The 27,896-nt window shown below is 29.4% G+C and overlaps 4 protein-coding genes across 7 annotated transcripts; all 4 read right to left on the bottom strand.

Annotated features, from left to right (window-relative positions):
- Positions 1-340: 340 nt before the first annotated feature.
- On the bottom strand, positions 341-4,649 carry LOC126845603 (uncharacterized). Of its 2 annotated transcripts, XM_050584351.1 has the most exons (10): positions 4,393-4,649; positions 4,152-4,295; positions 3,883-3,909; positions 2,857-2,886; positions 2,516-2,581; positions 1,644-1,716; positions 1,395-1,584; positions 1,187-1,324; positions 761-1,057; positions 341-691 (listed from the first exon to the last, which is right to left on the bottom strand). In XM_050584351.1, the coding sequence occupies exons 2-10, from the start codon at positions 4,219-4,221 to the stop codon at positions 515-517; spliced, it is 1,068 nt and encodes a 355-aa protein (XP_050440308.1). In that variant the 5' UTR covers positions 4,222-4,295; positions 4,393-4,649; the 3' UTR covers positions 341-514. The 2 variants fall into 2 exon arrangements, with proteins under 2 accessions (XP_050440308.1, XP_050440309.1); XM_050584352.1 differs by lacking the exon at positions 2,857-2,886.
- Positions 4,650-9,193: 4,544 nt separating this feature from the next.
- LOC126845601 (uncharacterized) lies at positions 9,194-13,894 on the bottom strand. 2 transcript variants are annotated; one of them, XM_050584350.1, is made up of 11 exons: positions 13,709-13,894; positions 13,495-13,521; positions 12,334-12,363; positions 12,036-12,101; positions 11,456-11,485; positions 10,726-10,798; positions 10,477-10,666; positions 10,272-10,409; positions 9,981-10,116; positions 9,826-9,890; positions 9,194-9,749 (listed from the first exon to the last, which is right to left on the bottom strand). In XM_050584350.1, exons 1-11 carry the CDS (start codon positions 13,776-13,778, stop codon positions 9,573-9,575), a joined length of 1,002 nt encoding a protein of 333 aa, XP_050440307.1. In that variant the 5' UTR covers positions 13,779-13,894; the 3' UTR covers positions 9,194-9,572. The 2 variants fall into 2 exon arrangements, with proteins under 2 accessions (XP_050440307.1, XP_050440306.1); XM_050584349.1 differs by having other exon boundaries at positions 9,826-10,116.
- A 4,989-nt stretch (positions 13,895-18,883) lies between these two features.
- Positions 18,884-22,035, bottom strand: LOC126845604 (uncharacterized). The gene is made up of 9 exons (XM_050584353.1): positions 21,986-22,035; positions 21,354-21,473; positions 21,128-21,154; positions 20,979-21,011; positions 20,158-20,230; positions 19,909-20,098; positions 19,704-19,841; positions 19,254-19,547; positions 18,884-19,190 (listed from the first exon to the last, which is right to left on the bottom strand). Exons 2-9 carry the CDS (start codon positions 21,421-21,423, stop codon positions 19,050-19,052), a joined length of 966 nt encoding a protein of 321 aa, XP_050440310.1. The 5' UTR covers positions 21,424-21,473; positions 21,986-22,035; the 3' UTR covers positions 18,884-19,049.
- A 2,187-nt stretch (positions 22,036-24,222) lies between these two features.
- On the bottom strand, positions 24,223-27,589 carry LOC126845606 (uncharacterized). Of its 2 annotated transcripts, none has more exons than XR_007686802.1 (5): positions 27,425-27,589; positions 26,927-27,074; positions 25,353-25,420; positions 24,587-24,670; positions 24,223-24,306 (listed from the first exon to the last, which is right to left on the bottom strand). XR_007686802.1 is itself a non-coding variant. In XM_050584359.1 (5 exons), the coding sequence occupies exons 1-5, from the start codon at positions 27,509-27,511 to the stop codon at positions 24,233-24,235; spliced, it is 525 nt and encodes a 174-aa protein (XP_050440316.1). In that variant the 5' UTR covers positions 27,512-27,589; the 3' UTR covers positions 24,223-24,232. The 2 variants fall into 2 exon arrangements, 1 of the variants encoding a protein (XP_050440316.1); XM_050584359.1 differs by having other exon boundaries at positions 24,587-24,734.
- Positions 27,590-27,896: the final 307 nt, after the last annotated feature.

Raw genomic sequence — 27,896 nt, 5'->3', positions numbered from 1 at the left:
GGAATATTAGGTATTATAAAGATTTGCAATTGTTGCGTTAAATTATCACAACCATTTGTGAACAAGCCTAATTTGTTTTTATCAAGCTATGAATACTACCTTACTAATCACACAAGTAAAAATTGGAAAAATATTTTTACTAAACCAACTAGTTCCGTGGTAGCAGTGTTATCAATATTTTAATGGAATATAACAAATGTAAATTTCCTAAGAGTGACTTTACTTTTTAAAATATTTTTTTTTGAGATTTCTTATTATAGAGTATTATGTATATAAATAATATTTATAGAACATTGATTTTTGATATTAATAAAATTATTTTATTTTTATTTTACTCGCAACACAAGAGACATAATTGATTTTATCTATACAAATTGACAGCAAATAGTAATTTTATTTGAAAGTTAGATTACTTTATAGATTGGTACCTAGATAGTATTTACAAGTATTAATTCTGTGGAAACTTATTTTTAGGTATGGCCAGGACTATTTGCGATTCACCTTATGATAGTCATTAACCATCACTTAAGTTCTCGACACTGTCTTCTCGCAGCTCTCGCTTGTCGCAATGTCTTGCCACCCATTTCAGCATATTCAACACAGAATCGATGTCCGGTAAACGGTGTTCAGCTGAGGTTTCAACTATATTAGACGCATCTACGCGGAATGTAACAGCCGTGCCTTTCAACGCCTAGTATGTATAAACAAACACACATTGATAATTAGTTATTTTGAAATGGGTTTGAAAATTCTAATTTACCTTCATGGCGTCTTCGTCCACCACATCATCTCCAACAAAGATTATACGAATGTGTTTTTTTCTCCAATCCCGACCGAAGGCCTTGTCTAAAATGTGCAAAGCTGCTTTCCCTTTGTTCCAATCTACGTAAGGTTTTGCTTCGAGTGCACAATGAGCTTCCATCACTTTTAACCCAGCTACTTCAATGAAACGCTGAGCTTCTGACACAAGTTTGGCACGGAGGTCTTCTGGTACTTTACGATAATGGAAAGTCAGTATAGTGCCTTTGTTTTCTACCCAAGCACCGTGTTTGCAAACCTACAAAATAATTTTAAAAAAACGGCGACAGTCATAAAAAAAATCACACAACTTTCAATGCTTTCTTAGCTAAACATTGTGAACTATGAAATGCAGTGTTTGTTGTAATGAACGGCAAGTATTACATACCCGATCTTGGAGACATTTTAACAATTCTGTGACTTTTTCTCTATACTCATTGGGCAGTGGATGTACATAATTGGTACCGTTGGGAAAGAGAATTTCAAGACCACTGTTACCAGCATATGTTAAACCGTCGATACCGACCTAAAATTATTTAAATTATCTGTATTACATCACATTATCTAACGCAAAGTACACAATTTCATTAACGAACCTTGTTTTTAACATCATCTAAGCCTCGTCCCGAAATTATTGCTATGTACACATTTGGCATTTTGGCCAATGTTTGTAAAACATTTTTAGTCTCAACGGGTAATGTAGCCAAGTCAGGATGTGAAACGATTGGAGTTAATGTTCCGTCGTAGTCCAGTAATAATGCGAGATTTGTTGAGTTTCCAATGTACCTAATAATTCAAATTTCAATAAAAACATATTGTAATAGTTAAGATGAACAAGTATTTACTCTGATAAGTAAGCATCGAAGTCTTGTAAAGAAACTGATTGCATGATAGTTTGTACACCGTCTCCATTTTTAGCTATGTGTAAATTAATAATTTGCTTTACTTACAATATTATATATTTAAAACATACGGGTTTATATGTAAACATTTTATACATTATATAGTATTAGAGCTGGATCTAATATTATTTCTTTATATTGTCTTTATATTAACAATATATAAAGTATAGAAGAATACATTAAAAACCAAAATATAGCAAGCAAAATATTGTGACAAAAAATAAAAGAGCAACTGAAAAGGATTTATCCAAAAAATTGAAAAACAATGATTTAATTCAGAATTGTTTTTCAAATTCACGTTCGATTAAGTAGGGTTTAGTAGTAAACTACTAAGGGTTAAAACCCTTTTTTGTGCTATGGACATAATTAAGTTAAAACTAGCTTTAGATACAGTGATGCGCTGTAGTCACTTGTCCTTTTTAACTAGCACTCGAGAAAGGAGTCGGATCAATACGTAAAGACATGGTTATTTAGTCTAATTGCTTACACAGGACTAGAATTAGTGACAAGAACAGTTGACATTTAAAGTAACCATTGGGCTTGGGAGTGAGTAACAAATAAAGTATTTAGCCATGCGTAGAAAAAAAATTAACAATTAAAAACTTAAAAGATAATAAAAAATGTATGACAATGTGAAAGATTGCTCAATAATACCAGGAAAGTGACTTTATGTAGTAATTATTTAATTTTATTAAATGATAGTTGAATTCTTAACTTAAGAAACCAAAGTAAAAGTTAACTACTACAGTACAAAGAATTATAAACCATGCAGTAAGAAGTTTACAAGTGATAATCAGTGATAATTGTGTACTTACGCGATGGTGGTACAGTTGTATCGTTATCGCTAATACAACTATCAACTAATCGTGGTTTTTTTTGAGCTAAAATAAAAGAGGGAAGTGATTAAAAGAGTAGTCATATTTAAAAAAAATACAATTTCCTATATATTTGTTAAATACTTTATAAGATAAGAAATTTATGCTTTACTTTATTACAGATCCTATTTAAAGTGTAGAAAAATATTTCTTAAATGAGAAGCTTAATAACACAGTTTCTGTATCTTTCACAATAATTGTATTAAATTATTAAAAACACAAATAATTTTAATAATAATAAATATATTCAATCTCAAACAAATTAAAAACATAAATCATACCTGGCTGATTTGCAATATCGGTATCTTGATCTTTGAATAAAAATTGAGTAAATTATTAACAAAAAAAAACCCTCTACACATTATAAGTAATAAGAACAATACATAGATAACTGGTAAAAAACACTGCAATTTAGTTTTCCTTAATAACCAAAATTTCTAGGTTTTTGCTACTATTCTAATTATATAAGATAGGTAACACTGTATTTTATACGATTTAAATATAATATAAAAAAAAAAAAATGCACAGTAAGAATTAAGTTAAAAATTATTTAGTGACTAAATATGATTTAAAATAAAAAAGCTAGGATAGTGGGAACGGGGAAGTCACAAGTCTACAGGAATTATTTTAACTGAAATGATACAATCACTCTCATATAATTGCGTTGTGTGTTTATAAGTGTGTCAACTTTAATCAAATGGAAAAAAAAAATTCCACGAGGATGTACTAAGAGTTGAGCCAGGGATTTGAAATCTTGGGGATTTCTTTGATTAAAATGGGTACTAATAATTAAGGAGAGGTGGAAGGTCTTCTAAGAAAATATTTTTTTTTTTGGAAACAATTTTTTTAGGTACATTGTAGATAGTTGTGTTTGGCCAAAATAGATATTAATTATTTGTGTATCGAGTTGGCCTGGAATACTAGATGAAAGAGATTATATGATAAGACCATTAGATAAGTTATTTATTTTTAAAGAATATATTTTCTTAAAAATGTCTAATTTTTAATAAAAAAATTAAATAAAGAGCAACATTAATTATATAACATAATTTGGTGTGTAAAAAATGTAATAACTTTGTATAAAGATTATAAGCAATATCTAAAGAATTTGGATTGTAGTTTAAACTGTAATGTCATACAGTATTATTTAACGTATTTTATGTACAAACAATTTTCTTTAAGAAGTATTACTAAGTAGCAACCACCAAGAAGTAGTTATATTTATGTATATATTATATACATATATTATATAATAATAATGTTCCATACTTATTATACGATTACAATGTATAATACTATGTGTTCACCTGCTTTACGTTTACTGCCATTAACAACTAAACAAAAAAAAAAAAATAAACAATTTTTATTATGAAAATATTAACTAGCAAGTCAATATGTTTAAATAACATTGTTTATAAGTATTTCGTTCATTTTTTATTTTAAGTATAAGGGGCTAGGTTTTAGCATATGCATAAAGTTTGAAAAAACAATAACAAGCTAGAAGCTCAAGCTTTCATAATATCATGAAAAGCAAATCACATACAATAACAATGTGAAAGACAAATACAATTATTACCCGATAATGATAGAATGATAATTGCTGCTATTGCAACTGAAAAACAAATAGATTTAAAAAAGGCCATCATATAGTTTGCTTTTTCTGATAAAGTTAGTTTGTGGTGTTAACTGTTCAGTAATCCAACAAGTATAAAAGTGTAAACTTATGGATAGATATTATACTAATATAAATATATAAAATATACGAATACATTACAGACGTATAAAGCACATTAACTGTGTAAAAAACATTTCCATACCTTAAATATTGACACAATTCTGCCTCGAAACGTACAATAACAAGTTGTTTTGTACAAATTAGTTCTTTGTTTAACTAACTATATACCGAATGGTTAAGGAATGATAATTATGAATTACCATTATCGCCGCATCGTCCAATTGGCGATAACACTCTAAGTAGGAATAATTATTAGACCGTAGTACTTTGCTAGGAAGCTAGAAGTCACTATAAATGATTTTGAAAATTGAAATAATGATAGACAAACGGTTTTTATCTTCAGATTTCCCACCTGTTCCAACCATTGACCTATAAAGAAATGGACTGATAGTAGAGAGAGACAGGTCGGAGGGTCAATATCGTTAAAAAAAGATAGAGAGTTTTGTTAGGTATTCCATGGAAGAATAATAATAATATCATGGAAAATTAGTAATATGATACCAGATAACGACATTTTTATATCAAAAATGTTTAATTAATTTCATTAAAAATATGTCGAATTTTAATTTGTTTTCCATAATGGTGTAATAATGCATTATTCGTATACAGGATATAAAACTTAGTAGAGACTGAACTGGCTATTAACTGATGTGGTTAGAGCTTACTACAGAATTACAATTATTATATTATTAATTCAGTTAGTTATAACCTTAATAATTATTGATTACTGTGCTATTCGAAGTTGTAAAGTATTTAAGTAAATACGCTTCATTTTATTGTTGGGTATTGAATACTTTCTAATGATGTATTGTCTTAAATAGATAGGTATAAAAAAAAAAATAATTTTATTGAATTTTATCAATAAACATTCTGTTTTACTTTTTATAAAACGTGTAAGTATGTTTTGCAAAACATTTCTTCTTTACAAATTCAAGAGACAATTTACTGTTGATAAATTATCATTCTAATATATTTTAAATATTATTTTACACATTTTTTTTTTTTTTTATAAATTTAGATGCAGATCTGTGAGGGATTTCCACTCTCAGACATACGTAATAACTTATTGACATTTATATTAAAGTACGTTATTGAATTCTTATTAAATTTAGTATTTAAAAATACATTTTTAATTTTTTATTTAAGTTATACCTACTCAAATTGTTTTTTTAAAAAAAAAAAAAAAACTAAAAGTATGTGTTTTACAATATTACCTAAATTAATATACTAATTTATCAACAGTAAATTATCTCTTGAGTTTATAAAGATCAACTTTTTTTCAAAACATAATCGTTTTATAAAAAGTAAAACAGAATGTTCATTGATAAAATTTTAATAAAATTACCATTTTTCTGTTTAGGTATTTCATACCGATAATTATAACAACGTTGTCAAGTATTAAACGGTTGTATACCACAACATATACAAATATTTTATAGATGAATTGTGATTTCATTGTAGATACTATGATAAACTTGGAAATTGTATACAAAGTGCGAATTTAATTCCCACTCTAGTTTTACTTATCAGCATATTATTCAGACTTTAATTCCAAGAATTAGACTTGTACTAAGTAAAAAAAAAACAGGTCTTTCGACATAAGCCTTACAATATATTATGATATAATATGGAAACTAAGTATAACCATAGATAAGATGAATTTTTTAGTATTGTTATATTATATATACAAATATAAATATTCAATAGAGAGCAAAAGTACAGGATATACACAATATTATGGGAATAAATCAGCAACAATAATATACACATAAAAAAATACAATGTAAGAAAAGAAAAATGAGAAAGAAAGTGAAAAATCCATATTTTACATCGTAGCCTGTACCTCATATTTAAATCAAATACAATCTGTTTATGAAAGCGACAATTAATGTAGACATTAAAATATATTTCCAACACCTATAGTAAATTTAGTTTTTTAAATTAATTAAATTTAATAACAGCCTAGCCACAAAGAGAGGTAATAATATTTTTCACGATATTTCCTTATTTTTTTTTTTACATTAGAGCTTTAGTAAACACTAAATAGTGTACTCTCGTCCATCCATGCGTCTTGGCCCGTATAATTGATTCATTAACTTAGTTTTTGGTAAAGAAGTAGTTGAGTTTAAACAGCTGTTATACAGAAACGTCACAAGTGCAATTATACTCTTGTGTCTATCCAACGGTCTCCATTTCATTAATTTCTTCGTCGATGACCAAGCGAAACCAATCGTCGTCGTCGTCGTCGTCGACAGTCGAGTCCGACATGTAGTCCACTAGATATTCGTCAAAATCGACCATCACAGGATCAGGTCGTCTAAAGAATTGTTTAAATTATTTAAAACAATTTTTTTTATGAGTTCCAATTTAAATTTCATATCACGCAAACTACTAATAATATACATAAAATACTACGCCATATATCAATTAAAATCAAAAACCCCTATTGAAAATCAGACGCTTCCAAACTTATTGGACATCTTATATGTCTGTAAGTACACCGAGTAGATTGAATCAGAGCGGACACTTAATCGTTGGCGCAACTAGTGGAGGGGGGGGAGAGCTAAGGAAGTTCAGACCTTTTAAAAACCCTGGAAGCTCAGAATTTCAGTAAAAATTATAAACCTTACTTGGGGCTGTGCCCGATTGATTTGAATTTCCCTAGCCCCACCCCCTCCCCCTTTAGGTGCGTCAATGCACTTAATGTAAACAATGATTTTCGGGTAGATATCTATGCACAACTAATGTACAAAAACAACATTATACTGATTGATAAACTATAAAATATGGCATCTACGTTTTTGTATGTATGCGTGTGTGTGGTGCTGTGTGTCGGTTGTAGTAATACAATAATAATATTGCGTTATACACATTAAGAAGTCGATCGGTTACCTCCGTCTTCTTATCCGTGGACGTCCTACACCGTCGGAGTCGACATTTGGTCTGTGGTCGTCCGAGTCGATAAATTCGAAATAGCTATAATAATTATTGTAAGTAAACATTTATTTTTTGTTATTAACACCAGACTGGTGATTTGGCTATTGGTCGGCGCCTTACTCGTGTATTGGGATCGGTGGTACAATTATTCTAGCGTTAAAACTACGACGACGTTCCTCGACAGACAGTCGAGCCAGTTGGCAGAGTAGTTGGGCCAACTGCTTCGGGCAAACACTAGACAGGGATAGTGTGTCAAAGTGTTTCCCGCACGACGCCGTAGTCGGCGGTCTCACGTCTCTGGACCGTTGGTTTTGAGTACTCCAGGCTGAAGTTCCAGGTAACGGCTCAATATCCATTTTGAAATCGCTAGAAACGTGTCTCCTAAAACATATGAATTTAAACGGTATGAACATCGATAACCATTGCCCAGCCGGTGAGAAAATAAATGCAAGCAAAGCGTCACATGACGTTACTATAACTCAATACCTAACCTGGACTGTCAACATTACAACTACACAAATATCTCTCGAATTAAAGCATCTCTGTTAACGATAAAATTCTTATATGTCCTGCAATGACGTGCGACATCCAAATTTGGCGATCGACAAACACCTCGAACCTAAATGTATTTCAATCATTTAAACCGATTAATCTCCGTTTATTAACTAACGCTCCACTGGTACTCTCACGCCGGCCTCGACTTATACCCCTTTACCCAAACACCGCAGAAATATCCCAGTCAATACAAGTATAGCTAAATACTTTAATCTCTTGCTCGCTGGTTGTTCGTCATCGTCGTCCTCGGAGTCGGAATTCGGTCTTTTTCTTTTTAGCGGACGCTCTTGTTCTTTGTACATCTCGCTGTCGATCTCTTCGAGTTCCATACCATTTAATTCCGGATCACTAATTATACATAAATTGTTGATTTGAATTTTATTTTATATTAGTAGGTGGGTTACTCGATTCTTTGGGAGTAGTATTCGATAGCTTCCGTTATAATACTATCGCTATCAGAATCGCTCGAGTCCGGACTGCGATCAGCCGGATACGTCCTTTGGACGAACTCAATGTCCATGGAACTTGGGTTTTGTTTGCTGAATGGCGGCATGTTAGTAAGTTCAATAGATTAAGTTTTCACGAAATAATTATTATGAAAAACAACAAAATAATTTTATAAAAAGTAAATAATAACAATTAGTTATATTAAATAAGTCTTTATAACAACAGTTTCAACAAATTATATACACCAAAAAAGAAAGTTAAATAGATATTTTATCGTTTGAAAGGTACACAGAAAAACATAAAAAATAAAATCAAATTTATGTATAGTAAACAATTTTAAATAAGTTGTTTAAATAACAATTATAAACAAAATCTTGGATACGAAAACGTGTATGCATTTTTTAAATTATACACAGCAGCTGATTGTAAAATAGGAGATTATTATTTTGTTATACAGTGAGCTAGGCTAATGTTTTAATTTAAACTACCGAGAATGGTCGTAATAATAACACTATTTCTATTATTTTACTACAATGATGTAATATTGAAACATTGTATCAAAAACGCTTCTGGAGAACTGTGTATAATTTGGTTTTTTAAGTGTCACTAAAATTATAAGACAGCTACTCTTACCGAGATGGGCAAATTAAGTCAGTTCATAACAGACCAATAAATAATAATAAAACAATATTGGAAACAATAGTAAAAAAAACGTAGTAAATAGAATCTATACATTTATGCAACCGGCCATTAGTATTGTTAAAAGCTTTGCGACTTATCAGACCACCGTTATTTAGATCTATCTAGTATCTAAGGGAAGACCTTGTGGTTTCCAGTTCAGAACTTTTGTGATCGTTTATGCCTCGGTACGTTGCTTAACCAGCTAAATCTTTTACTTATAATTTTAATAAAATATAACAAATGTAAATTTTTCAATTGTGATTTTATTTTTTAAAAAATATTTTAAACATTTCCAAATATTTAGGTACTCTTATGGACAGATAGTATTTACAATAATACATTTTGTAGAAACTATTAGGTGAAACGCAAATGGACCTAAAATAGTTTCAGGTGCGCCTAAAATAATTTTAGACGACCATTTCTAGACAAGTCTACAATCTACACATTTTCTACAAACTGGTAATGTAGGTACGTTTATAAAACTTTTAGTGTCATTATATTATGCATTTATAGGTATTTAAGATAACTATAGAATGATAGCGTAATATTATAATTTATTAGTGTAATATTTAAGTATAGATTTTGTCGAAACTGATTTTTAGGTATTCCAAAGTCCATTTTCGTTTTGCCCAATGATAATTATTAATTATTACTTAAGTTTCTATCACTGTCTTCTTGCAGCATTCGCTTGCCAAAATGTCTTTCCACCCATTGCAGCATAGCTAGCACAGAATCAGGGTTCGATAAGTAGTGTTTAGCTACGGAATCAACTTTATTAGACGCATCTACGCGGAATGTAACAGCCATATCTTTCAAAACCTGGTGGTGAAATTCATAAGCAAATACACAATGATAAATTAGTCATTATGAAATTATTCAAATCAATTTTAATTACCTCCATAGCATATTCGTCATTCACATCATCTCCAACATAAATTATAGCAATTTCCCTCCAATTTTCTGGGAAGAATTTGTTTAAAATGTACAAAGCTGCTTGCCCTTTGTCCCAATCTACACAAGGAATTGCTTCAAGAGCGCAATGTGCCTTACCCGCTTTAAACTCAGCATCTAAAATGAGATACCGAGCTCTTTCCATCAGTTCAGCATGTAAAACTTCAGGTGCAGCACGGTAATGGTAGGTCAGCGTAGGTCCTTTGTCTTCTACCCAATCACTATGTTTGCAAAGCTAAAAAATAAAAAATAAATAATTGCATTCCCCTACTAGGAATACCGAAAAGTGGCCACAAAGAAAAAATTATACAACTTTCAATGCTTTCTTAGCTCCATATTGTGAACTATGAAATGCAGTGTTTGTTGTAACGAACGGCATGTCTTACATACCTGGGCTTGGAGAGTTTCTATCAATTTTTTTAATTTTTCTTGATCCTTTTCGGATATTGGATATTTAAATTCGCCACCATCGGGAAAACTAATGTCAAGGCCAGTGTTACCAGCATAAGTCAAACCTTCGACACCGATCTAGAATGATTTTAATTATCTGTATTACATTATATCTAACGCAAAATACACAATTTAATTAACGAACCATATCTTTAAGATCACCTAATCCTCGTCCCGAAATTATTGCGATGTGCACATTTGGCATTCCGGCCAATGTTTGTAAAACATTTTTAGTCTCATCGGGTATTATAGCCAATTCAGGACGTGCAACGATTGGAGTTAATGTTCCGTCGTAGTCCAATAATAATACTATCTTACTCTGGTTTCCAATGTAGCTAACAATTCCAGTTTGAATTAAAACCTATTGCAATAGTTAACATGTACAAGTATTTACCCGGATAAGCAATCATCGAAGTTGTTTACAGCTAATGGTCGCCTTGTAGTTGGCTCATCGTCTTCTTTTTTAACTTTAAATATGCCAATAAGTAGTCTACATTACTTACAATATTATATTATTATATTTTTAAACCTTCCGGGTTTTTATGGACATATATTATATATTATACAGTATTAAAGCTGGATCTAAATTATTTCTTTATATTGTATAGCTGGTTATACAATAGAAGTAGCGACAAGAACAGACGATTTAAAGCAACCTAACCATGGGGCCTATGAGTAAACCGAACAAATAAAATATTTAGCTTTCTATAGAAAAACAAAGGACGTATCAAATATCTAGTTCTACAAAATTATAGCTTTCAGAAAGTGAAAAATTTCAAATTTGGGAGTGAATATAAATCAACAATATAAAATGCATAACACTAAATGAAAATAAATTGATGAAACAAGTGTTATTATGCCTTGGAAAAATTATTGAAGTCAATTTTTTTTAAAAACGCCTGTCATGCGTTTTGATTTGTGTACGCATGTTAAAAAAATGTCGTCTTTGTAATGTTGATAATGTTGTAATGTCTTTGCTACCTTTCTATTTATATAATTTAACGCTGAAATTTGTGTTCTACATTATTACAAATTCTATTTAAAATGTATAAAAATATTTCTTAAATTAAGCTTAATAACATAATTTTTGTATCGCTTACAATTATTATTGTATTAAAACATACCTGACTGGGAGGCATGATCGGTATCTTGATCTTTGAACAAAAAAGAGTAAATTATTAAAAGAAATTACTCTACACACTGCTAGGTTTCACTATTCTAATTATATATGTATTTTCATATGATATAAGTTAAAACTTCTTTAAACGATGAAAGAAACGCCTGTCCTACGTTTAGATTTGGTATACACATGTAAAATATGGTCGGCTACATAAGGACACGAGGAATAAAAATGTCTTGTTTTTAAAGAAGTGTACTAAGACGGATATATGGACCTATTTTTGAAATATTAAGTGTACAGAAGGAAAACAAATACAAATGTGCAACAAATCTACCAACAATTCGGAATAAATGCTTACCTGATAAGTAAACTACCCCAGTGGGAGGTCTTGTCAGGAAGTCAAACGAAACCTTAAATAAAGCCTTGGAAAGTATGATAAATAAGTGAAGATCTAGGGGTTACCCTAAACAGTGATAAGTGGAGAAAATCAAAGATAATTTAAACACATGTACTCAGGGAATAACAATAAAATATAGCGAGGACACAGGACAGCAAGTGATAATTAGTGATAATGGTGTACTTACGCGATGGTGGTACAGTTGTATCGTTATCGCTAATACAACTATCAACTAATCGTGGTTGTTTTTGGGCTAAAAAAAAAGAGGGAAGTGATTAAAAGAATAGTAATATTTTAAAAAAATACGATTTCCTATATAATATTTACAAATCCTATTTAAAATATTTAAAAATATTTCTTAGTTTAGGCTAAATAACATATTTGGGTATCGTTCACAATAAATGTATTAAATAACTAAATATAAAAATAATTTTAATGGTAATGAATATATTAGCCCTGAAGTAAATTAAAAACATAAAACATACCTGACTGGATGGCATGATCGGTACCTTGATCTTTGAACAAAAAATGAGTAAATTATTAAAAGAAATTACTCTACACGCGGCTAGGTTTTACTACTATTCTAATTATATAAGTAAACGATGTATTCTTACATGATAAAAAAATTTGTAACAAATGTAAATAAGTCGATTTCAGTGATTGAATATGGTGTTTTTTTTGTTTGAGCGATTTTAAGCTTGAAAAAACCACTCCAGTACCTCTAAAGTATACATCAATATAAGAGGATTATAAAAAAGTCAAATGTTTTAATGAAATCCTGATTTATGACAGCTGGTCAAAGTTTAAAAATCGCTCCCCTGTAAAATCATTGCAATCAACTTACACACTTATTTACAGTTGTTACAGAAATATAATATAAACAAAATGCACAGTAAGACTTTAGTTAAAAAACATCTAGTTTTTACGGTTTAGTGTTTAAATACGATTTAAAATAAAAAAGCCATTACATTGGGGTCGGGGCGTAGTGGGGACGGTGAAGTCACAAGTCTACAGGTGCTGAAAATTATGTGAAGAATTATTCTCAAATAAAAGCTTGTTGCGTATCTGGTTTATACTGTGCTATTTGTTAGTAATTTTCCGCTTTAATCAAATAAAAAAAAACATTGGTGAGGAAGTACTTATTAGATACGAAATAGGGATTTGAATATTTCGTTGATTTGAGTCGGGTACTAAATACAACAAGTGATTTTTAGTAGAAGAATTTAAGTTATTTATTTTTAAAACTATATTTTCTTAAAACATTTCGATTGCCTAATATGATAAAAAAATAGTGTTCTAAATTATTTTACACTGAGTAAATTTTGTATGTTTGCTAACTTGATATTTAAATAAATTGTAATAACTTTGTAAAAATAATATGAGGAATATCTACAGGATTTAGATTGTAGTTTACACTGTAATGCTCTGCAGTGTTATTTAACGTATGTTTTTATAAAATGTACAAAAATCTTCTCAGGTAGTTAAATATATATATATATATATATATATATATTTTACAGGGTGATCATTTTATCGTAAACCACTCAATATCTCATAGGGTTTAATAAGAAACTATGTATAATAATAAATCTAAAATAATAATAATATATATATTATATATACAATGTATAATATTACGTGCTTACCTTCTTTACGTTTACCGCCATTAACAACTAAAAAAAATAAAATGTTAGTCGCTTATGTCATAAGTCGCTTTGCTAATAAAACATATCTATTTTGTTCAAACACAAAGTTTGATAAAACAATAACAAGCTAGAAGCTCAAGCTTACATAATATTATGAAAAGCAAATCATACACAATAACAATGTGAAAGACAAATAAAATTATACGTTTATTACCCGATAACGATATAATGAAAATCGCTGCTATTGTAACTGAAATGCAAATTGATTTAGAAAATACCATCATATATTTTGCTTATTCCGACCGTCAGTTTGTGGTGTTAACTGTTCAGTTATATAAAAAGTATGAGTGTAAAACTATGGATCGATACACTACAATAAAATATAAAAATATATAAACTATGTGAATACGATACAGTCAAAGCAGTGACACAATTTTGCCTCTCGATGTGCAAAAGCATGTTGTTTTTGCAACCTATTTATTTGTTCAAACAACAAGAAGTATTAATTTTTTTTTTATAGTGATTAAATGAAGAAAAAAGACAGTAATGATTTAGATGTAGAAAATAATTATAAAAAAAAAGCCAGCACAATAGTCGGGGGAATTATGCGGCCGGAGACTATTTAAAAAGCCTAACTATACAGGGTGACCCACAACTGGTGTAGGGCGTTAAAAGAATCACCCGATATATAGTGCCGTCTAGTAATTTATTAACTATTTGAACCTTCATACATTTCATCTATTGAACCTGCATACATTTTCGGATAACATTTTATAATTAATACTCATTTCTAAACCTCTCTGGGCACGTCTCTGTCTCGCCTACGCCTTTTTGAAATCCTTCAATAATCATGTATAGGTTTTCCTTGTTCCCTCTATACCTACTTTACTACAAGCTGACACACACAAAACACTGCGCCGGTTCCATCGTTGATTTACCTGTCGTAAAACCGAACCCGTCTTAAAATACGATTTAAGTATATATTTCATTTGGAGATTGGTGAGTACTTAATTAATCATGATCTGTTTTATTTGTAAATTATTCATATCCATCATTAAGCCCATACCTAAAACAATAACCATTAAATTAATTAATTTGTAGGATGACAATTTTATGCGAAACGGGCTCATAGAGATACAAAAGGCGAATTATTCGAAATAGTTTATAATAGCATATCCTATTGCAAACTAGTGGTTAAGATAAAAAAAAAAAAAAAATACACTGTATAAAATCAAAGATTTAATAATAAAAGGCAAGATTTCAACTTTGGTGAGTTCCACGCCACTTGAATAAATATAATAACATAGTTATAGCTATTTGTTGTTTATAAAGGCGGTAGTACAGCTACGCTGTCTGTCGTGGCGTGTGCCTTACATCGTCTTTTGATTGGCCGTAGCAAACATGGAATCTTTAAGTAACCATGACCTACCGGGTTTTTGCTAGAGTTGGGCCGAGCTCTAGTAGGCTAAAATATAATATCTCTATTATATACAGGGTGATCATCATTTAGTTGTAAACCACTCAATATATCATAGGGTTCAATAAGAAATGGGATTTTTAACAGTTTTTTTTTGTTTCAAAAGTTACACAGTTTGATCATAACGTACAGCATATTTACAAATTTAAAATGTAATAATTATGTTACTACAGACTAAAGATTATATCCTATCAGATATTTAATTATTACGTACAGTTTTCGTGCCAACTACCTAGTAAAAAAAAAAAATTACTCTTGACGACGCGACACGGGTAAAAAAATCCTATGAAACACTCTATAAAGGACTATCAAAATGGTTTATTGGTAATAAGGTCTTCTGTATTTGAAGTAGAACAGTATATCAAGTCATGTTTAAACAGATATAAACCTATGCAACCATTTTTTTTTATATTTATAGGAAGTGTAAATAATTCAAAACAAATAATGGTTTTTTTCGATTGTGTTAAATACAATTTTTTTTAATTGCATCAATCTCAGACACTTGTTTTAAGGTTATTAATTTATTCAATTTGGAATACCCTGTTGCATCAGCGTTGTTTCGGCTGTTTTTAATTTAAAAGTTTAACACTATGTAGTGTTTTAGTAATGTTTTTTTTTTATTTCTTACCAAGCCGGCATGTGACTTAACACCAACATATGGCATGCACCATTTTATTTAAAATAATTCTAATGATACCACTGAATTGAGAATAAAATTCTAACCCAAAATGATGTGTCGCGTGTGTCACTTGCCGGCCACTCGGTGGACGCATATGTGGCCAGATACTAAAAAATCATGTTGCATATCAATTCAACAAGACTTTTTCTCTCGATTTCATATCTGTAATTTTTTTTTTGTAATACCATTTTTTAATAAGATGCAAGTTCTATTTTAAATATTTAAAATTTTTTTAAAAAATGAATATCATTTATTGACTATTGTACCAATAGAGCATCATCAATGTCTCATTTGAAGCTCGGTAGAACTACACATTACAACCTGTATTTATAAGATTAGTGATAATAGATATGGTTTATGCAGGGTCATTCTGACAATAAAGTTAGGAGTATCCACACTTCATGCAGATACATTAAGTTACAGGATATTTAAGGATTAACGATTTATATAAGGATAGTCAAATTAATTTGTTAGGTATGCACTTACTTACTGGTGAACCACGGGAATTTTTTTATGATAAATGTTAATTATTGATAAATGTTGCCAGTAAATCGATAAGGGTCAGATATTATAAAACTACTAAAAAACGTTTTGCCAGATCATATAATTAATACTACACTATGATCATGTATCGCAAGTTAATTTTAGATCGAAAATAATCATATAGTTATATGTCAGAACATATCCATGTATTGATGTGTCTACTTCAAGTGTGGATACTCTTAACTGATTTTTTATTATTTTTAAAAAAGCGATTATGCCAAATTTACACAGAATTGAACCATAAGTACACGTGCCCCAGAGCCTTCGAAACCACAAATCATTGTGCCCACTGCCCAACCATCTAATAAGTAACAAACATATTGAAGTCAATTATTTAAATGTGATTTTGTTAGAACCTATATAAAAGGTAATAAGGAATATTTCGTTTATATCATGCTTGTTCAAACAACATTGTACATATTGCTCATACACCCATACACTAAATAAGAAATACATCCGAAACAAAAAGAACATCTTTAACCAATATTGACCTAGTTATGTTATTTGATGTCTCCAAAGTTAAAACGATTTTGATTATTATTATATTTTGGGGCCATTTATTTTGCAATTGTAAATGAAAGAAAATTGTCAATATTCCTAATTTAGTTGTGTAATTGTTTAGAAAAAAAAAATGATATATTAGAACTTATAGAAAACATTCCATCTCTTATGGAATATTTATAAATTAGTATAAATGTTTCGATAGTAAGACGGTTCATACAAATCGTGTGATATAACACACAAAAAAAACCTCATGAAACAAGTCCTTCGGTCGACTAGTATGTAATTTATAACATATCGGACCAACATTAACAAACCATTTCTTCTAGCAGGGATAGACAGTTTTTCTGTATTTCTCATTTTCGAGCAAAGTTTCAGGTCCTTAGGTCTGAAAATTAGACTGGAGGTAAATTTAGTGTTAAATTTTTTCAAAAATCTGTAGTTAAAATGTTTTTGATTAAGGAACCCCCCCCCCCAAAAAATAAGAATGTTACATTTTGATCGTAGTCAATTTCCAGGTTGCTATGTGTGGTAAAGTTGAGGGTAGGGGTGTAAAAATTCAGATCACATTACATAAAAACGCTATGAGTTATCACTCATACTACACTTATTAACTTATCACGGTAAGTTCACGACAAAGATCATTGATTTATACTATTTGAATGAAGCCTTAATTAATTAATTTATTACATTTTCAACACCAACACGCCCTTCAATATATTTTTCAAATTGAGTTTCTTTTTGTTTTATAATTACCTCTAGAGTACACAGATTAATCGAATATTGATTGTGTTATATCAAAATTATACTTTTTAATTACATTATTTATTGCTCATTTTTATTTATTAACAAGTAAGTATTAAAACAATTAAATTAAATTTCAAAAACATGTATTAGATTGTAGAAGTGATGAGAACCAATAATCATCAAGATAACCTATTATCTTGTATATAAATTACTGCTTCTTATACCTACAACAGGTTACCATATGTAAAATATTTAACCTTGGCTGTGTTAGAGGAAAGTTCTTGAATATAATTAAAAAAAGTTATTTTTTAGTTATCGGTATTAACTATTACATTGACCTAACCTGGTAATCTATTATTATTTGCATTGTAATCTAATGACATAACTGTGTGTGAACCCACTATTTCAGTAATTATCGGTATGATTACGGTTGTTTCATTTGAAATCTGAATTTTAATTTTTTTTTTGTCAACTACTTCAATTATTCCAATTTTAAATGATTATCTTATGAAGCTTTTATCATAATTTAACAGTACTTGGTTTATTGTTTCTCAATATTTGTAAGAGTCCTTTCTGGTAGTTTTTATTTTTTAAACATTTTTATTAAAATATGATGGTAAATTGAGAAAAATACAAGGTAGCCTTTGGATTGAAATTTGTTTTTTTATGTTCATACAATAATCTTACATGAGTAATATTATAGTAGTTTGATTTATTATAATGTCTTCGGGAACAAAGTTCATCTCACATACTTTTAGTTACTTTCCTATCGACTCAAGGAATTTTCGTATTCCGTTAGCTATCATATCCTAAAAATTAATGTTATAATATTTGTGAAAAAACGCAGTAGGAACAAAGTATTTAATTTTAACTATCACACTAAAAATGTTTAGTCACTCGTCAAAATATTTTACTAAAGGATTATTAATTTTTCAATATTAGTATTATATGTTTTATTTATTATGTATTTTTTAAAATGGTTTAAATAAAAATTGTACATTAACAAGTTAATCAATGCTAGAAACCATAACTTGATCAACGAATAAACATATTAAGTAAATTAATCGTTCACATTAAACCTTGAACATATTTTTAGATGGAATATCAACTTAAAATAACCATTTGAGTTACACTATAATGATGTAAAAAATGAGTTATATATTTATTTATCAGTTAAGATGACGTGGCTATTCGGTGTGAGCAAGCATAATTAGTTTTTATCAACCTATGGAAACTGTCTTTGACCACACAAGAAGAATTTAGAAAAAAATAATTATTTACTAATACCGACTAGTTGAGAGGTAAAAATATTATCAATATTTTAATAGAATATAACAAAAATACATTTTTGAATTGTGATTTTATTTTTAAACAATATAAGTAACTTACAATGTGCGTTGTTTAATAGAGATTTTATTTTTATAAAAAAATGTTTTATATATTTCTGGACATTTAGATTTTCTTGAGGATAGATAATATTCACAAGTATCAATTTTATGGAATTATCCAGGTGAACCGTTAATGGGCCAAACATAATTTCAGGTATATCAAGGTCCATTTGGGTTTCGCACAATAATAGTTGTTAAATGTTACTAAGTTTCTAATTTTCTAATTTTTATTTATGAAATGTGTTTTCACCCATTTTAGCATATCTAACACACTCTTAGGGTTCGGTAAACGGTATTGAGCGAAGGTGTCAAAATTATCAGTTTCAGCTACGCGGAATGTAACACCCGTGAATGCCAATGCCTATAAGCGAATACACAATGATGACTTAGTTATTATAAAATTATTTTAAAAATTGTGAATTACCTCCATAGCATATTCGTCATTCACATCATCTCCAACATAAATTATAGCAATTTCCCTCCAATTTTCTGGGAAGAATTTGTTTAAAATGTACAAAGCTGCTTGCCCTTTGTCCCATTCTACATTACTAGGAATTATTTCAATAGCGCAATGGGCATTACCCGCTTTAAACCCAGCGTCTAAAATGAGATGCCGAGCTCTTTCCATCAGTTTAGCATGTAAAACTTCAGGTGCAGCACGGTAATGGTAGGTCAGCGTAGGTCCTTTGTCTTCTACCCAATCACTATGTTTGCAAAGCTAAAAAATAAAAAATAAATATTTGCATTGCCCAGCTAGGAATACCGAAAAGTGGCGACAAAGCAAAAAAATATACAACTTTCAATGCTTTCTTAGCTCCATATTGTGAACTATGAAATGCAGTGTTTGTTGTAATGAACGGCATGTCTTACATACCTGGGCTTGGAGAGTTTCTATCAATTTTTTTAATTTTTCTTGATCCTCTTCGGATATTGGATATTTAAATTCGCCACCATCGGGAAAACTAATGTCAAGGCCAGTGTTACCAGCATAAGTCAAACCTTCGACACCGATCTAGAATGATTTAAATTATCTGTATTACATTATATCTAACGCAAAATACACAATTTCATTAACGAACCATATTTTTAAGATCACCTAATCCTCGTCCCGAAATTATTGCTATTTTCACATTTGGCATTCCGGCCAATGTTTGTAAAACATTTTTAGTCTCATCGGGTATTATAGCCATTTCAGGACTTTCAACGATTGGAGTTAATGTTCCGTCGTAGTCCAAAAATAATACTATCTTATTTCGGTCTCCAATGTAGCTAACAATTCCCATTTGAATTAAAACCTATTGTAATAGTTTAGATGTACAAGTATTTACCCGGATAAGCAATCATCGAAGTTGTTTACAGCTGGTGGTCGCCTTGTAGTTGGCTCATCGTCTTCTTTTTTAACTATAAATATGCCAATAAGTACACAGTCTACATTATATAGTCTACATTACTTACAATATTATATTTTTATACTTTTAAACCTTCCGGGTTTTATGGACATATATATTATACAGTATTAAAGCTGGATCTAATATTATTTTTTTATATTGTATAGCTGATTATACAATAGAAGTAGCGACAAGAACCGACGATTTAAAGCAACCTAACCATTGGGCCTGTGAATAAATCGGAACAAATAAAATATTTAGCTTTTTATAAAAAACCAAAGGACGTATCAAATATCTAGTTCTAGAAAATTATAGCTTTCAGAAAGTGAAAAATTTCAAATTTGGGAGTGAATATAAATCAACAATATAATATGCATATCACTAAAAGAAATAACGCCTGCCATAGGATTAAAATTTGTGTGATTCGATAGGTTTATGTAAGTAAATTTAGTATGTTTGCGAACTTGATGTATAAATAAAATGTTATTCCTTTGTATAAATAATATAAGCATGATCTATAGGATTTAGATTGTAGTTTACAATGTAATATCTTACAGTATTCTTTAACGTGTTTTTTGTAAAATGTTCAAAAATGTTCCCTAGTAGTTATATATATATATATTATACAGGGTGATCATTTTATCGTGAATCACTCAATATCTCATAGGGTTTAATAAAATTAATTAGTTAATATTTATCTAAAACAATAATAATGTTCCATACATATTATAACATTACAATGTATATTATTACGTGCTCACCTGCTTTACTTTTACCGCTACCGGCGTTAACAACTAAAAAAAAAAAAAAAAATGTTATCGTTAACCACTCAATGTCACATAGGGTTTAATAAGAAACTATGTATCATAATAATAATATACCATTACAATGTATAATATTACGTGCTCACCTTTTTTACGTTTACCGCCATTAACAACTAAAAGAAATAAAAAGTTATTTAAAAAGTAGGTCACTTATGTCATAAGTCGCTTTGTTGATAAAACATATCTATTTTGTCCAAACACAAAGTTTGATAAAACAATAACAAGCTAGAAGCTCAAGCTTACATAATATTATGAAAAGCAAATCATACACAATAACAATGTGAAAGACAAATAAAATTATACGTTTATTACCCGATAACGATAGAATGAAAATCGCTGCTATTGTAACTGAAATACAAATTGATTTAGAAAATGCCATCATATATTTTGCTTATTCCGACCGTCAGTTTGTGGTGTTAACTGTTCAGTTATCTAACAAGAAGAAGAGTAAAACTATGGACTGATACACTACTATTTATATAAACTACGTGTCTACGATATAGATAAAGCAATGACACAATTTTGCCTCGCAATGTGCAAAAACATGTTGTTTTAACGACCTATTTAATTGTTCACACAACATTAAAGGTTAAAATTTAAGACGGGAGGTGGAGTGCGGTAGAGTAAGCGCGTGGAGATTTTTTATCTGCACGCATTACCGCACTCCACCTCTCATCCAACACTTAAATACTTAAACTTAAATAACTCTTAAAGCTATTATCCAAAATTAGTTACAATAAAATCTTGATTCTTGAAAAATAATTTAAAAAGTAAAACAATTTAGAGCCACTAAAAGTTAAAACCGTGGTGTTTATAACGCAAATGAGTATAAATTAATTAAAAAAAAAATATATTAAAAATATTTTCTAGAACAAAAGTTATTTCATTTGTGAGATACGCTGCATATTTTTGTTTTATATGTACTAAATATTAAAAAATTATACATTTTCGGATATCCTTTCATCATTAATGCTCACTTGTAAACCTCTCCGGGCACTCTGTCTTGTCTTGCCTTTTTGAAATCTTTCAATAACCATACCTAGGTTGTCCTTGTTCCTTCTATACCTACTTTACTACAAGCTGGCTCACACAAAACACTGCACCGGTTCCATCGTTGATTTACCTGTCGTAAAACCAAACCCGTTTTAAAATACGATTTAAATAATTATTTCTTTTTTGGAGACTGGTGAGTACTTAATTAATCATGATCTGTTTTATTTGTTAATTATTTATATCCATTATTTAGCCCATATCTAAAACAATAACTATTTAATTTATTGATTTTTTAGGGTGTCTATTTCATGCAAAACGCGCCCATAGAGCTTCGCCGTCTGTCGTGGAGTGTCCCTTATATCGTCTTCTGATTGACCGTTGTAATCATGGAATCATTAAGTAACCATGACCTAGAGTTGGACCGAGCTCTGATAGGCTCTCTGATAATATCTCTATTATTTACAAGGTTATCATTTTGAATCACTCAATATATCATAGGGTTTAATAAGAAATTGAATTTGATTTTTTTTCCATAAGGTTGTCGTCTTGTACAATGTGATCTCACTTTTTACCAATTTTGTTGTTTTTACCAACCACCCAACTTAGTTTTTTTGATAAAAACTTTTGAAACTTTAATGTTAACGCATACATTTTATTGACTTTTAAATTGAGAATAATGTACTAAACATTTTGACTGTTGTTAACCGGTTTTGGATAACTATTTTTGAAGTTATCAGAGTTTAGGGCAGGAGGAAAGGTGGAGTGTAGTATTATTTTTATTTGAGCGTACTTAACCCCCCCCCCCCGGCTCCCACCCTAACTTCTAAACTCTTATAACTTCAAAAATGGTTGTTCAAAACTCATTATCGACCAGTAAAAATGTTCAGAAAATTATTTTTAATTTAAAAAAGTTAATGAAGTATATACGTTACCATTTAAGTTTCAAAAGTTACAACATTTTTATCTTAACTTACAACATATTTACAAATTGAAAATGTAATTATTATGTTACTAGAGACTAAAGATTATGTCCTATTAGGTATATAATTATTACATGCAGTTTTCGTGCCAACTAGTAAAAATCCAGTACAGTGGGGTAAGGGAGGTCACAGGTTAACAGGGTTATTACATCTGAAAGTGATAAAATCAAAATAAGCATCAAAGCGTTAATTTGAAAGTGATTTTATCCAAGAGGACTAGTACAGTAGAGTATCGGCTTAATGGAATCAAAGCATAGAGGGGACGGAGAGGTCACAGGTCTACAGGAAGCTTTTATCGATAATATAAAAAAAATAGTTATGTTCAAAATTTGTAGGCAAACATTGAAACTAGGTGGTTGTAGGTGTTCAGGCACCATCCTAACAGAGAACGAATTTGTTTGATTATGTTTTCAAACTAACAAAATTCAAAAGTTTCAACTTTACATTATTGATTCACTCAAACAGAGCAACCTAGAAATTAACTACGGTCAAAGTGTGATTTTCATGTGAAAGGAATATCACGAGAGTGAAATATGTGTATTACATAGCCCCGTTATCGTAGATCTTTCTGCAGTCTAAATTCTAGTCCTTAAAATCAAAACCTAAATATAAATATAGAAAAAGTCGCCAACTCTTCTGGTGGAATAGCTTTTTGATATTTTTTTGGTTTGTTCATGTTTATTGTTAGTACTTTATCTTTATAACAGTCCATACAAATTTAGAACTAATTCGATTATTTTTGTTGAAGAATTATGGGTTATAAACACCAAAAAGTCTCAAAAATTTTAAAATTCATATGAGATATCCTGTATGTATTGGTTTATAATGAATACACAATAATACTAACGTTAATGAAATATATTGTAGCCTAGAAAAGTGCTAATGGTAATATTTTAGTTTTTATACGAGTTTGAGAACGCATTGGTCATACGATGAATGATGATGTGTTTTTCTTCTGATCTAAAGTCTAAACACAACATTTTAAAAAGTAAACTATTAAAATAGTTTACACCTCATTTCAAAAACGGATTTAATTTAGGAATAGATTATTTTTATTTTTTTTAATGTAAATGTTGTTATAACTTCAATATTATCCAGTTGAGTTATAGGAAGTAATAAAATAAATACTAACGAAATGTAAGAGCAAAATGATTTATTAATCAATCAAGACTACATTTTTGTATGTGTCATACTATATAGTACACACACGCATTAATTTTATAAATTAAAATGTAATTGTTGACTAATGTTGCGAATCATATCATCTTTTGTCCAAAAAAGAAACGTGAGTCCTAAAAGTACAAAGTATTATACATTTTTTAATCAAACGAATCAGGCCAATTCAACGACAAATATATTGAGAAAAAATATGTTTTCCATTTACAGAAGATTATTTGTTCAAATTTTCGTAATTGAAGAATAATAATGTAATATTACATGATACATTTCATTTTGATAAAAAAGTATATAATTTATAGTTGTGCAATTAATGATAGACTATATTATTAAAATGTCTAGTTTTTAAAAAAATTTCTCAACATATTTATTAAATATTTTTCTATTGTGTATTACTTATCATTTGCGCTATCAATATTTGAAGTGTACGAGGGGATGTATCCCTATACCTAGCTTGTGCTGCTGCTTGAACGAGAAAACCTAGTTGAACAAACTTTATTTGAGACCCATATTGAGTGGAATCGTATAAATGTCTTACATACCCCTATTGTTATTAGAATAAAAATAGACATTAAAATGTGCATTACAATTTACAAATAAAACATTTTAAGCAAAAAAATAGGAACGTTAAAAATATAGGATTCATTTTCTAAAACAATAATTTACATTTTGCATATATAACAACAATAATCTAAGAAATGTATTTATCATACATTTTATACACTTATTATACGTATAAGAATAAATAAAACCAATTTTGCATAGAATAATTGAAAGTTTGAATTAGTGCCTGTAATTTTAAACGTGTAATTTAAATACACGTGTACATGAACCCCGTGTAATTAACATACACGTGTAATTATAAATACATGTGTATTTAAAAAAAAATTATTTTGTTAAAAATTTTAGTTTGAGTTAACGTATTTATACAATTATACTTGTGTTCGAGTTCGTATAATTAAATAGACGTGATATTAAACGTGAAACTAAAATTAATAACAAAAATAATTTTTTTTGAATACATGTGTATTTATAATTACACGTGTACATACACGTGTAATCGAATACACGTGTAATAGGAACCTCTAGTTTGAATACTTCAAATAAACCTAATCTAACCAACCTTTAAACTGTAATATAGTAATTTTAGTTTTATATTTACCGCCGATTCATCGTCACCTAGAAACATTTGGGTGTAAATTACACATTCTTCTTTCGTAAAATAACTGTCTGAAAGAATACAAAATTGTATATATTAAAAAAAAAATGACATACGGCAAATTTAACAGCAAAGGATTTGAGTGTAATATTGTGTTACAATATTTTATTTTTAATATTATAGCAACTCTGTAAATTAAAAATGTTATCTAGTTAGTACTTGGGGAAGGGGGTAGTAAATTGAAAAAGTTAACTTCTACTGAAACATTTTAAATTAAAAAAAACAAACCGTACGAGTTTTAATGTTTGTACAAGTCCTCTAGGATAAAACCACTTTCAAAAAAACGCATTGATGCTAATTTATAAATATCGCACCTCACATCAATTAGTTCTTACTAATAAGTAATATATAAAAGTATAATTTATTGTTTTTTTCCAATTCATTTTATGATTTACTTTTAATTTCAATGTTTGATACTAAATTTTTCTTTAGAACAATACAAGAAATAAATATACAATTTGAGGATCTCTGTAAAGGTTTGGTTTCGTTTTGTACATTGTCAAGCTAGTAAAATAGAAGTATATTAGAGCTATGAAATAGTTTAATCTATGAAGTATAAAGAGTTAGTGTGCGATTACTCTAATGAAAGCACATAATACATAAATATTATTTTTATTGAGAATAAGCGATTATAATTTAAGTTATGGAGTACAAACGGTTGAAACATGAATCACCTACCATTCCAAAAAAATTTAACAAGGGTTTAATTATGTGTTATTTGGGCCACAATGATTTTGACGGGAAGTCACAGGCTTACAGGAATTATTACAACTAAAAGTATTAAAATCACTTTCAAATAAACACTTCGATGCGAATCAGTAGTTAGTATCTTTAAATCAGTAAAGTCTAAACCAAGCACAGTATAAACAAGCATAGTAAAAAAGAGTTAAAATGAACTGTAGTGTTTATAAATTAGCATCAAAGCGTTTGTTTGAAAGTAATTTAATCCGAGAGGACTAGTACAGTAGCGTCGAGGAATAATGTAATCAAAGCATAGCGGGGACGGAGAGGTCACGGGTCTACAGGAAGCTTTATTGATAAACGTCATAAAATCACTTTCAAATAAACACTTTGATGCTATTTGTAAGCACTGCGCCTCACTTAAATATTTTTTTACTATGCTTGGTTTGAATTTTACTGGTTTGAAAATTCTATCCACTGATTCGGATCGAAGCATTTATTCGAAAGTAATTTTACCATATTCAGTTGTAATAATTCCTCTAAACCTGTGTCCTCCTCGGCTCCACTATGTCCGGGTCGGAGCATAGTGGGGCCGAGTACAGTGGGGTCGCATTGTACTGTCTTTTTTTAAAATCTGATTATGTATCTCATGTTTTGCTAATATTTTTGTATGCACCAAAAATTGTTTCGTCATTGACAGTTATTTAATGTGTTCGTAATTTATGACTACAATGTACAGTTTTACAAATGATAGACTTGATTATTAAAATGTCTTTTTAATAGATATGTACATTTTTTTCAACATATTTATTGAATATTATCATATTATTCTTTACCTATTATTCTCGCTTCTACAGCATCACGGTTGAAGTAATTTCCAATTGCGCGTGTCTCCCTTTTTACTTGGGCAACTACTTGTAATAGCCCATCGTAACTCAGGCCAGCCCTCATGTTATGCGCATTGACTATTCTTGTTATTGTGTTCTGTTGTTATAAGAATACAAATTACTCATTTAATTGTATAATACAATTTGCAAGTTTAACTAATCCTTCTTTAACGAAAAAAACAATGCGTAACTACCAGACATATTAAATGGCTTGCAAATTTGTTCAGCATAATAACATAAATTTCATATTAGTTAACGTTTTTTTGTTATTGTTATCAAAAATTGGTTATAAGTGAAAATATTACTTAAAAAACTCTTCGGTGCGAAAATGGAGGTTGTTTAAACATTAAAGTATTTTTCTAAACTATACATTACATTTTGTACACTGTTAAGCAACAATCTTAGGTATTTTATTATTAATAATTAATCAGTACTCGTTATTCTTACAAGTTGATTTTGATTAGGACGAGCATCTGAACATTTCGAAAAATACAATGCCACGCAAAAAAACAGTATCATGGTTTTTGAAAACATTTTAAATATTCGAACAATAAACTTGGATTTAGAATATTTAACTAAGTTTGTAACTATTGAACCGTGAACTTCGCTTTAAGCAACAGATACTTAAGAACGTTGTTATTTGCGTTGTATGGCATTTATAGTAAACGCAATCCCTAACTGTTATTTTTTATGTACTTACCACATTTTAAAACTGTTTAGTTATGTGTAAAATATATGCATATATTTTCAACGATTATCGGTAGTGCCGCATCTAAAGAACATATTTAGAATAATCTAGAATGGAACAATAGTCAATAACAAGAACAAACAATTTTCTTAAAAATCTGTTGCTAACCTTTTGTTTAAGAAAAACTGTGAAAAATAAACCTAATACCTAAAAAGAGGGGTCACATTTTAT

This window comes from Adelges cooleyi, unplaced genomic scaffold (assembly GCF_023614345.1).
Source record: "Adelges cooleyi isolate 19-005CV unplaced genomic scaffold, UGA_ACOO_1.1 ACOO_flye_CR_arks_rails_tigmint_CR_PRNA_8, whole genome shotgun sequence".
NCBI lineage: Eukaryota > Metazoa > Arthropoda > Insecta > Hemiptera > Adelgidae > Adelges > Adelges cooleyi.
This window is presented reverse-complemented; position numbering and strand designations above follow the sequence as displayed.

Bases quoted from the DNA above. Each gene is read 5' to 3' on its own strand.
- LOC126845603 (XM_050584351.1), bottom strand. From the start codon at position 4,221: ATGATGGCCTTTTTTAAATCTATTTGTTTTTCAGTTGCAATAGCAGCA. The intron at 1,325-1,394 runs GTTCGTTAATGA...AAATAATTTTAG, and splicing joins TAGATGATGTTAAAAACAAG to GTCGGTATCGACGGTTTAAC. The intron at 1,058-1,186 runs GTATGTAATACT...ATTATTTTGTAG, and splicing joins TAAAATGTCTCCAAGATCGG to GTTTGCAAACACGGTGCTTG.
- LOC126845601 (XM_050584349.1), bottom strand. From the start codon at position 13,778: ATGATGGTATTTTCTAAATCAATTTGCATTTCAGTTACAATAGCAGCG. The intron at 10,667-10,725 runs GTAAATACTTGT...TGGAATTGTTAG, and splicing joins TTCGATGATTGCTTATCCGG to CTACATTGGAAACCAGAGTA. The intron at 10,117-10,271 runs GTATGTAAGACA...TTTATTTTTTAG, and splicing joins TAGAAACTCTCCAAGCCCAG to CTTTGCAAACATAGTGATTG.
- LOC126845604 (XM_050584353.1), bottom strand. From the start codon at position 21,423: ATGATGGCATTTTCTAAATCAATTTGTATTTCAGTTACAATAGCAGCG. The intron at 20,231-20,978 runs GTGAGCACGTAA...GCATATTTATAG, and splicing joins TAGCGGTAAAAGTAAAGCAG to TTAAAAAAGAAGACGATGAG. The intron at 19,842-19,908 runs GTTCGTTAATGA...AAATCATTCTAG, and splicing joins TAGGTGATCTTAAAAATATG to ATCGGTGTCGAAGGTTTGAC.
- LOC126845606 (XM_050584359.1), bottom strand. From the start codon at position 27,511: ATGTTTTCAAAAACCATGATACTGTTTTTTTGCGTGGCATTGTATTTT. The intron at 27,075-27,424 runs GTAAGAATAACG...TTATAACAACAG, and splicing joins GTCCTAATCAAAATCAACTT to AACACAATAACAAGAATAGT. The intron at 24,735-25,352 runs GTAAATATAAAA...TAATAACAATAG, and splicing joins TAGGTGACGATGAATCGGCG to GGGTATGTAAGACATTTATA.